General features: G+C 41.4%; 1 protein-coding gene across 4 annotated transcripts in view; it reads right to left on the reverse strand.

Moving 5' to 3' along the window:
* HTT (huntingtin) overlaps positions 1-12,038 on the reverse strand; it is a 2,905,635-nt gene that overhangs the window by 1,077,602 nt on the left and 1,815,995 nt on the right. For all 4 annotated transcript variants that reach the window (XM_069632055.1, XM_069632053.1, XM_069632052.1 and 1 more), the window contains one exon: positions 110-289. In XM_069632055.1, coding sequence (XP_069488156.1) covers positions 110-289 — 180 coding nt within the window. The remainder of the gene's footprint in view (positions 1-109; positions 290-12,038) is intronic.

Raw genomic sequence — 12,038 nt, forward strand, 5'->3', positions numbered from 1 at the left:
ACAAAAGTAATTAGATGGCAGTTTTTCAGTTTACATCTCAATAAACAAATAGAGCATACTAAAGTCACATATTTTTATTTTTGACATACTTTTCTTAACCTAAACTTACGGTGGCAAGATTGTCACAGCGAGACTGAATTGCTTGAATAAATAGGCCACTGGCAGCAGCATTTCTATGGATTGCACTGATAAAATCTTGTACGGGTGGTTCATGGGAGACATTTATGAGATCTTGCACATGGTTTACTATAAGCCAGGTCAAGTGCTCTGAATCATGCAGGTTCTGACACTGGAAAACAAAGGAACAGAGTAAATTAATGATATAAAAAAATCAAAGAACCTTCAATACTTTATTATTGATATTTTATTTCTATAGCGCTCATACACAAGTGTTTCAGAGCGCTTAGATTTACAATACAGGCAGAAACAGAAACAATGGCAGCAAAGGTTAGGATTTTCTCACAGCTACTATTCACCATGACTGTACAACTCACGTGTAGCAGCAATAGGGCTGAAAACGAGGAGTGTAGTTTGACGTTTTATTTATTTGTAGTGCGCGCCCGACCCGGGGGTATCATGGCTCAAAAGACATCAAAAGGGTTGTTCAGCTTAGGTTACAGTGCTGCGCAATATCATACATTTATATACAGTAGAGGTAAGAAGGACAATATGTACAGGAAATGCGTGAAAGTTGTTACACAACAGAAGCGCAAAGTACATAATAACGGCGTAATAGGTAGTGTAAACAGTGAGTAGCAGAAGGTGTGAAGATTCCAGTGAGTATATGCTGGGAAATTAGTGATCATTCTCCTTGATCCAGTGGATGACATGTGATCTAAAGCTTGAGTATGGTAGGTCGGCCTTCAGGGGTGGGGGAAGGGAGTTCCAGGATTGGGCAGCTTTAACCGGGAAACTACTCCTGCAAGTCTTCGTGCGTTTATACCTGGGCACAATAAGAAGGTTGGCATTAGTAGTTCTTGTAGGTCGGATGGTGAGTTGTCTAGTAAATCTATCTGTAAGATATTTTGGGGCAGCTTGGTGAAGGCATTTGTGTGTGAGGGATACTGTTTTGGGAAAGATTTTATCATTCGTAGATAGCCAGCTATTAGATCTTCTGTGGTCAGAAATATGGGCTTTCTTAGGAATGCATAGGGCTGCTCTTAAAGCGTTACTTTGCAAGATCTGGATCTTATTGGTAATGTATTTATTACTCCCTATGTATAGGGAATTACAATAATCCAGTTTGGACAGAACAAGGGCTCTTGCCAAGCTAATGCTGTTGTTGGGGGAAAGGAAGGGTTTAGCTGCTCTAATTAGTTTGCAGGTGTAGGCTGTTGATGAGGCCATGGAGTTAATTTGCTTTTTGAAGTTTAATGTCGAGTCTAAGTAGAAGCCAAGGGTTTTGACTTCCTTGGCTACTGTGATGTTGTCATCTATTATGAAGTTGGAATAGTTATGGCTTAGTGTGTTGAGATTTGCAGGCATAGACCGTGAGAGGCCATTCATGCCTGGATGATGATGTACATTCTATTCACATAGGCCAAATCCTTGTTGTAATCGCCCGTCAACGGGATGAAGATCTGGGTATCATCCGCAAAGTTAGTGTAGGTGATGCCCAGGTCGTCTAGATCATCAAAAAGGGGCTTTGTGAAAATATTGTATAGAGTAGGGGATATGCAAGATCCCTGTGGCACCCCGCAGGTGATTGGTATGGGGTCAGCTGCTGCTATGGGTGAGAAAATGCGCATAGATCTATTATCCAAAAAGGATTGGATCCATGCTATCGCTTCTAGTGACAAGTGGGCCGCGGAATCCAAGTGGTTGCACAAGATCTTGTGGTCCACTAGGTCGAACGCTGCTGAGAGATCAAGAAGCAATAGTAATGCTGCTTTACTACTGTCTTGCAGCGCATCGATCTGTGCCTTGAGGTCTATGAGCGCTGTTTCGGTTCCGTGTTGCGGTCTAAATCCTGGCTGCCGTACTCCTAGAAGTTTGTTGCATTCCAGGAATTGTTGGATTTGGAGGTAAGCCACCTTGCCCAGGATTTTAAGCAGGAATGGGACTGTGGTAATGGGGCGCTAGTTAGTGGGTATGGAGGGGTCAAGGGTTTGTTTTTTAAGTAAAGGGAGAACCCAAGACTGTTTCAAATTGTTAGGTATGGTGCCAGTGGAGAAGGAGGCGTTTATGAGTTTGGAGATGAAAGGTGAGAGGTCCTGTGCAGCGTCTTTTATAATTTGGGCTGGACATGGGTCGCTGTGGTAGTTAGAGGGTTTGAGTCCTAGGATGATTTTATCGACTTCTAAGACGGATACTGTAATTAAAGTTGAAGCGGGGTATGTGTTGATCGGAGGGGGGGTGGTGGTGGTTGGGGCAGAGGTTTGGATATTGTTGGCCTTAGGGGCCAGGAGGAGAGTCTCTTTCTTGTTATTGATCTTAGCTTGGCGAGTCGCTACCTTATTTGATCTCTGAATATTGGTGCACCATTCTTTGTCTTTGTGACAGGTATCTGCTTCTGTAATGGGTGACTATTTCTTTAAGGGTAGTAAACAGTCCTTTGCTCCTAGAGTTGGCTTGTGTGATGCACAAGTTGAAAGAGGATTGTTTAGCGAGTAGGATTTCTTTTTTGTAGAAGGAGGCTATTTTGCTGAGAGTGTTTTTGTCTCGGAAGGGTTTGGTCTCCAAATGTGTTCGTTTTTACGTTTTTCTAGTCTCATAGCTTTCAGGTGAGTTTTTATTTAGGTTTACTCTTAAGTTTTTAATGGTGCTATAGCGTCTAATGATAACATTATTTTGTTGTATTCCTCTACCATAGTGAAAGGGTCATTGTTGGCAGGGAGCGAGTTTAAGGTGGGAAGAATCAATGGGGTGAGTTTTTCAGCTGTGATGTTTCTTTTATTTCTTGTGGCGATGACTGCGGCCATGTTAGTGGCGGGTGGTGGTGGTGTCACCTCTAGAGAGAAGCATATCAAGCGGTGCTCAGACCAAGGTTGAGGATTGATGGACGTAATGGAGGTCTGGCAGTTGTGATCTGCTACCCAGTCAAGGGTTCTTCCTTTGGTATGGGTGGCGCCTGTCACTTTTTGGGTGAAGCCCCGTTCCTCATCGTCGTTGATGAGTGTGGCGTTGGTGTCGGAAGGATCATTAAAGCCTAAATTAAGATCTCCTAGGAGGAGACAGTGAGAGGCGATTTTGAGATTCAGATAAAATGTTAGTTAGGTCTTCTTCGAAGGAGCCTAGGGGGTGAAGGGGCCTGTATATGAGGTGAATAGACAGCGTCTGGGAGTCCGAGGTGGTTAACTTGGCCGTGAGGGATTCGCAGGAGTCTAGGTTTTGGGGTGTGGAGGATCTCAGTGATAGACTAGTTTTGGAAATTATGGCGAGGCCTCCACCCCGAGACTTAGTGCGATCTATTTTGAGCAGTGTGTAGTCTTCGGGATGGCTAGCATGATTGCCGGGCCAGCTGCTGAATGAAGCCATGATTCCGTGATAGCAAGGAAGTCCAATTTTTCTGTCTGGAGCAGGTCTGCAATTTCTGTTGCATGGGCTACCATGGAACAGGCATTTATAAGGGCTCCTCTTATGCTGGTCTGGGTAGGTTCCTTGGATAGTGACTGGGGATGATTGTGGAAGTTTTTAAGGTGGATGTTGAAGTCTCGGGTAAGCCGGCTATTGAGCTGGAATGGGTGTTTGGTCTTGAGGGTTTTGTGGAGGGAGATGTTGGCGTTAGGCTGTAGGATGCTAGAGGTATTGTTTATTAGAGGGCGGAAAGTGTTAGCTCGAGGTTCATATATTTTGGGGAGTCTAGCGCGATGTTTAAAGTTTCTTTGCAGGAGATTGCATGGACTGGTGTCCAGATTGTACTAGCTTGGGAGTTTGTTGTTATGTGTCACTGGATAGTGTGTAGTAACTGTTGATGGCGAGGTAGGAATCATAATGGGATGTAAGGTGCTGATAAGGTGGTGGCTTTTAAGTACGATACATTACTGTTGATAAGTGTCACAGAGAAATCTACAAAAAAAATAGAGAATGCTATTTCAACAAGGAATTTGATTTCGTTCTACAAGATAAATTACAACAAAATTAAAGTATCATACCATTATATGGTGTACCTCCTAAATCCTTAAAAAAACATGGACAAAATATTGGATGAAATATATACTTTGTGGCATCCCTATTCTCAAAATATAGGCAGAAGCCAATATGCTGTGTGTCAGTCTTTTCCCAACGCTCTTCTGACATCGGGCTTCCCCAATGCAGACCGACTACACACACACAGAAAATCATTGAAGTCCAAGCAGTGAAATGGTTAATGTAAATGTTACTCACCGTAGTGAATGTTGCACTGCTAGTCCACCGTCGCCTTTACTTCATTCGTTTGGGCTAACCTAAGATGTTTACCAAGAGGGTTTGTGTCCCTAGTGGATGTGGGGGCCAAAAGAGATGGAGGAAATCTTTTCATTAATGCTGCAAGTGTTGGCTGATGTAGTTTGATGGTCTCTGGTATGGCTTGGAGATGCGGTTGTGGTAGTAGGCAGCCTTCTCTTGGAATTCTTGGCCTTTTACCACCCGTCCCACTGGTGACAAGTACAATATAACACTGCTAACTTTACTAACAGGAGACCTTATCACTGTGCTGGAATACACAGTAAACCAGGATTCCCTGATTTTGGTGCCACAGTGAGCAATGCCATGAACAGCACTTGCTTTTAAAAAATAAATGTTTTATTGGTTTTGCAATCAAGAACACACATATTGTAACAAGACACAGTTAAACCTTTAACATTTACAAGATCCTCATCTTGACATTCAAATCATAAAACATCACAATTCAACAATCCCCTATCCCAATCACACATTTAGGAGATCATAAAGTTTGTTCTTTCAATTCCAAAGTCCTTAATCTCAACAATCAGTTTAACAAAATAATCTTTTCTCGCCCTCATCATTCCCTACTAGTACAAATTTGCATTGCTGCGATTATAAAGCCTGTTTGCTCACGCATCAACATACATTTCCACCAATCAAGTGGACATAAGGTCGACCCACATTCTTATATCCTTGCAGAAAGACATTTCTCACTTGATTTAATGATTCACAGACCATTATTGAATGCATGGGAGATTCCACCGAATTGGCCACATTCCAAAATCTGCACTGAGGGCTTTGGACCCCTGGCATCTTCTGCCTCCACTGTACCCTCCCTTGTGTCCAAAATATTTAAGCGACATCGGAGTAGCGTATCACAAATTTTTGGCGAGGGGAACTTTTGCAAGTAACATTAAGGCCTTTACCATCTTCAATTTTCGTGTGCCCCAATTTATCATTCGCACAGCGCTCTTTAGTATCAATCCAGTCCCAAGCCTGAAGCTTCTTCTTCACCTTCGACGGATTACTCATTAGTTCATCAACCTCAATACCTCTCCCATTCAAGATTTTTTCCACTTTCAAGTTCCAACAACCTAGATGTTTATCAAATGCCCCCGGGCAACTATTCAAGATTTCAAATGGTCGAGTTAAGGACGCCTTCGTGCATTTTCGATACAGAGTCATCGTTTTCCATACTACCATGTACTCTAGGGATTGTAATTCCAGCTCTTACCTTATTGCACATATTGGGAGTCCATGAGGGAGTTTCAACACCTTACGCCAAAACAATCCCTCCAACCTATCCCACACTGAGAAGGAAAGATGGAGGATGGTGCGGCTCCGTAAGTTAGAATTTGGGCCACTTTTTGTTTATAAAATTAAATGATTGGTATCAGAGTGAATTTCCCAAAGTATAGACAGTGGTCTATTTCACTTCTACTCCTATATATTGTCACACCCAGGTATACAATGGTGTCGACAATTTCTAGAGGTGTATGCTCCACTCTCCAGACAAACCTCTCACACTTCCTTTTACCGGCTGATTTCATAACCACTATTTTAGATTTCCCGACATTGGTTTTCATGCCGTTCAGGGTCAAAAAGGTCTCAAATGCACTCAATCTTCTTTGTAAACCGATCTGCGTCTGATCTAAGAAGACTATATCGTCCGCAAAAAGAATCCACAGTATCTCCCTACCATTAATTATTAGAGGAAAGGCTCTTACCGCCCCTTGTGACTCTGCCAAATACGCTATATATAGACAAAACAGAAGTGGCGCCAAGGCACACCCCTGTTTTAATCCACGGAAGGTGTTCATTTTGTCAGAGAGTAACTCCTTGTTAGACATTCTGATCCGAACAGAAGTGCTGGTGTACAGGGCTTCCATAGCTTCAACCAGGTCTAACGGGCATCCCCATTTCCTCAACTTCGCCCATGCTTCCCCCTGATGACTCCGTCAAAGGTCTGTTCTAGGTCCATGAAGGCGAGGTAGAGTGTTTTACCAGAGTCCAACGCTCTCTCTTTAAGAGGATTTAGAATAATGAGATTTAGGGTCGTGCCTACCCCCTTCACAAACCCAGTTTGTCGTGGATCCAAGTTGTCACTTTTCAAGGCCCAGGCTTTTAGGTCTCTCAACAAGATGGTCGCGAAAAGCTTTCCAATCGAGTGTAGCAGAGCAATTGGTTGATAATTCCTAGGCTCTGATCGACTGCCTTTTTTAAAAATGGGGACTATGTTGGCTTCCCTCCAAGAAGCTGGTATCTCTTTGTTCGCCATGACTTGAGAGAACATAATGACTAGCAATTTGCCCCACTGTTTCTTGTTATACAGGCCATCAGGCCCTGCTGCCCACGAGGAACTCAAATTACCTATCATGTTAGCATCACGTTCATCGAACTCAAAATTCCACCTCAAGGGCGAGCACCTGACCACCATCTCATCCTGTCACGACCCGTATCCTAAAACCCCCCTGGCCTGCCCATGGGCCAGGAGGGGCCTTGGATCGGGTCTATAACAAACTCGGTAATCCTCTGCTGAAGCCCTCTTGTGGCCAGTCCTGGCGCCGTTGGCGCCAGGCTCATACTTCGTGAGGACTTGTTTTTTTTGGGGACTACTTTGTTGCCAGTGCCAGCCAACATGGAGGCACCCACATAGCTTGGTTCCCTTGGAACCAAGCTATGCAGTATAGTGTTTTGGGTGTGGTAGCCTAGGATCTACTTTTCCTGGACTACTTTTCTGAAGCTATTTAAACCACACCCGACTTGAAGGACAGGCTTCGCAATCCTGCTATGTGACACACATCGTGTTCAGCTGTACCTGCGAACCTCGGAAGAACAGCATCTGAAAAACAAAAGGACATCGTTAATAGCAGCAGCTTACCTGTAATTCCATTGCTAGCTGCCCCCAGGTCTTGCAAACAGCATCCAAGGATCAGCGAGCCTCCTGGACCGACGGAAAGGGAGAAACAGGACATTAGACATTTTACAATCGTGCCGGAAGCTTACCTCACGAGTCGCCCATCGACTAGCATCGCCTTGGGACTTCTTGCTCCGGGTGAGCACCGCAATCTACGGGAACGAAAAGGCAACAGGTTAGCAAAGGCAAGGCATCGTAGCGAGGCGCATAGCGTCTACTTACCACATCAAGGCGCTCTCGATGCACCATCACTTACTGGCGAATCCCAACTCAGCCAACGTTCCACCTTGAACTTCCGCGCACCTAAGGAAAGAGAGACTATTTAAACCAAAGAAAGGCATACAAGCATAACAGTAATAAGACCTACCTGAAAGACTCAAAAGGGCCGGCATCAGTGAAGTAACTAGATCGCACTCGCCCACAAAGGACAACGCACCCCTGCCAAGAAGGCAGGACGGAGAGCACGCCAAAACCCATAAGAAGGTGAGGAAAGCTCCGGGGGGGGGGGGCAGCAGGCATACAGGGTGTTGGGAGGCTTTTACCCCAGTTGCCCAGTCTTGAACATTGCCCACCTGTATTCCAGGCAGAACTTCTCTGCTGATCATACCTGGGAGCCGCTGAGAAGGATATCAGAGTCCCCACAGCTGGGTGGCGTCCCCCTGGATACCAGGTGAGCGTAACACATCCTTCTATTCAGGATCTGCGAATAGGGAGGAATAGTGCTGTACCCAGTCGCATTCGGACACCATACTCAAAGCACCTGCTTCTCTATACACTCCCCATTTATTATTTTATTTTTTATTGTTAAACTTGTTTTTTAGTGCAAGAGCACCTTTACAAATTATGACAACTTAATGCATTCCTTTCAAAGAAAAACATTGCAAAACAATAAAATTATACACTATAATACACATCCGTTCTTAAATACAATTATTTTAGAATTCAATCATACAGTCACTTGAAAAAAGAACATATTCCATCACTTAAGGATTTCAAACTTTACAGTGATAAAACTTCCAACTGAGTTACTATGTAGTTTACAAAACATACAGTCGCAAGTATTACTGTGTTGTTAGAGCCCCACATACAGTTCAACCACATGCAATTATTTGCAGAGATTGTGTTTGCTAATGCAAATTCTTTCACATATTTACACGGGTGTTTTCAAATTGAGAGCAATATAGAAACCAATGTTTAAGTGATTCTTGTGTCTCATTACAGAATCTACAGATATCATCAGATGGAATATCATGATTCTTCGCCCAATGTTTAATTCGCATTTTTCACAATTTATTTATTTAATGTGTTGCAGTTTAGCTAATAAACTTTACACATGAGTAACAACATAGTGCATTTATAAAATTAAGATTACACAACTAAAATTTAACATTCTTAGTAAAATATCTATAGATAAATAAATAGATGATGAATAAATTCGCATTTTTGTATGGCTAAGATCAAGTCTGAATAACATATGTTCTACAGACCTTTGCCTGGACATAGAGTCAAATAAGACAACCGTGGAATCGGAGGATGGATAAATTCTGCATACTGAGTAAATGAAGTGTATACATGAAGTTGGTCTATGCATTCTGCCCAATCATTTATAAAAAGCTTTTTTTTTAACCTTATTCATGTGCAGTTGAAGAACGCATGGTAACATATTAATTTGATCTAAAAGCACATTCATTTTGCCTTTGAATTGAGCAACAGATAATGGCTGATTATTCAATAGCATCTTAAAAAATTCTATGTAAATCAAATTCTTTGGAGGAAAGAGCATTTTAGAATAGTTTACAAGCAGCCGCCAATGGTATCGTGCTGCTAGAGAAGTTAGCCCTAGTTCATGTCTCGGGGCTGCATTTGGAACCGATAAAGGAAGGCCTAAGGCATTTTTCCATAAAATGCATAAAATGCCCTGCAGGCGATCAAGAAGGGGTCCCAAATCACAAACATAATTCCACACCATAAAGAAGAATAGCTTCTACTTTTTTTTACTGTAGAATTCAAAAAGAGGAGTAAGCGAAAAGCAAAAAAAGGTGTGATAAATTAGTTTAATTTGTCCTTTTAGGGGTAAGAGTTTTTACATGAGTAATTCCTTTACTCTTTTAAACAAGATGTTATTCGAAAGATTAAAGCCTAAATAGTATAGATGTTGAGCATTATTTATGTGCTTGGCATCAATGAACCATGTAAAATGACATACTTTTTTACAATTTGAAAAAATAATAATGTTCGATTTTGATTAACCGTGAGGTTATTTGCTTTACAATAAGATAGGAAACTCTCCAGTTTAGCTTAAAGGCCGGCTTGAGTTCTATCAAAGAGGAGAACGTCGTCGGCCTAAGCTAGGCAAGATAACTTAAACGTTCCCAATCTTGCTGCAAAAGATTTATCTCCATTCCAAATATTATCTAGGTCAGCCATATATAAATTAAACAATATGGCTGCCAGGTTACAACCTTGTTTATGCCTATACAACTTGGAATGGCTTCAGTGAGATTACCTTCCCGATTAATCCGTACTTTGAAGTTTGTGTTATAGTGAAGCATGGCAATCAGAGTAACCGAATAAGGAGGAAAGTTTGCATTCAGCATTTTCTGCCACAAAATACCTCTGATAACACTGTCAAAAGCAGCTTTCAAATCTAAAGATGCAACAAAAATGGGACCTTTATCTGGGAGATTGGCAGAGTCTATCAAATGTGCTAAAATGCATGTGTTCAGGGAGGTACATTGTAGAATCAAGGCAGCAAATATTTTAGCTGCAACTATTAGAGCTATGGGTCTAAAATTGTTAGTATTGTTGATGGGGCATTTTCTGTGCAAGGGAATGATGATGGAGGTGAGCCAAGAAGAGGGAATCGTTTTATTTATGAACACTGATTGAAATATCTCCAATAGAATTTTTGTCCAAAAATGTGGGTCATCTTTGATAACAAAGGGGGCCAGGCCATCAGGTCCTGCACATTTGGAGCTTTTTAATTTGTAAATTGCAACTAATATGTCATTAATTCCCCATGAACAAATATCTGAAATATTACAGCATTCTGGAGGTCTTTCAGTAGCACTGAAGGCTGCAGGAAGCGCATATTTGTGGAGAAAGAACGAAGTTCATGATACTCCATCGATTGCTGAATCAAGTTCTAAATTCAGATCTTTAACAGTAGTTCTTAGATGTTTCCATATATATTTTATTTTACGTTTAGATAACATCCCCACCATGTATTGATTATGTTTGAGTGAGATTAAAGATCGTATTCTAACAATATCATTCTTATATTTCATTTGTATTTGTTTTTTTTTTAAACAAATAAAGATTTGTGTCGAAGAGTAAAATGGACTTCTTTGCTTTTCTCAGTTCAACATTTTTCTTATGTTTGAGCTCAATACTTTCTCGAGATAGCTATGTTAAGGGACTTTTTATAGGTTCAATTGTTTTTTGAGATGAGGCAATTGTGCAAAGGTGACTACGAATCATCCTCATGTTCCATTGTATAATAAATTCCATCTCATCAGAGCATTCGCTACCACTCTTCCATAAGTCGCGGTTGATGAGAAAAGACAGTTTTCTGCACATGCTATCATTCCAATTAATAGAAAATATTGGTCTATCACTCTGAATGAGGACATGTTTCAGCTTTTGGATCTGACCAGCCATCAAAGACGTGATCATTAAGTGATCACCAAATGCAGGATCTAGGGTCTTCGAAAGAGATCACATTCCCGACAACGTCTTGGAGACTACCAAGTAGTCTATCCAGGAAGAATGTATCCCTCTTTTCCAAGTAAAAGTATCATGTTTAACATCGGGTTGTACAGTATACATGTACAACCTTATAAAAACAGCAACCACACTTTTTCCATTTGTGTCGATAGCCTTGCATAATTCTGTGCCTGACTTTTAGCACTTGTTGATAAGGACGGAAAGAAGGCAGCATTAAAATCTCCCCCAATAAGAATTTCTGCATGGGGGGTATGTTTAAATGCCTCTAGGAGGCCGTTGTCAAGACTTTCGCAAGCTTGAAGGACTAGCATAAGCGAAGGATTCCAATATAATGAAATCACAAAGACATTAAAAATATGTAATAAATCTACTTTATGTCTACCAAGAGATATAAATCAGATTCATAGATGTGATTAACAGTGAAATGTAGAGCATTATTAATGAGAATAGCCAGTCCCCCTGCAGGTCTACCTCCTTCTCTACTAACTGCATAATGAACGAAGGAAGAATATCTGTCAAAGTGCAATTCTGCCATAGACATGGTTTCTTGAATCAGAAATATGTGTGGCAGAGAATCTGTCTTAGCTTGCATCAGCCATTTTTTAAGGTTATTAAAACCACAACAGTTCCAGGTGATGATCCTTAGATCATTCGATTATGAGGGAACTTGATTTGGGATCATAGCAGACACTGCTTTTATAAACGGCTCGAACCATGTTAGGCCATTAAGAGCAGTGGTGAGAGATGCTAAATGTTCCATGGCATCTTCTATCAATGGAAAAGCATATATTTCAAGACCCAACATGATTAAATCTGATTTATATGTTCCCAAAGTAGCTTTGAAATAATCGGAGAGAGCATTTTTGATAACATACAATTATTGTTTAAATTAGAAAGTCGAATACTTTCGATATCGTCGGAAACTATGTTACGAAGCGATGGAATCTTATATAGGGACTTCATTAAGAATGAACGATTGATACGTTCCCTCCCATTTATGGTGGCATCACTCTTCCAGCCAATAGTGGTT

Source organism: Ambystoma mexicanum, chromosome 6q (genome assembly GCF_040938575.1).
Source record: "Ambystoma mexicanum isolate Mex_15411 chromosome 6q, UKY_AmexF1_1, whole genome shotgun sequence".
In the NCBI taxonomy this organism is placed as follows: Eukaryota; Metazoa; Chordata; class Amphibia; order Caudata; family Ambystomatidae; genus Ambystoma; species Ambystoma mexicanum.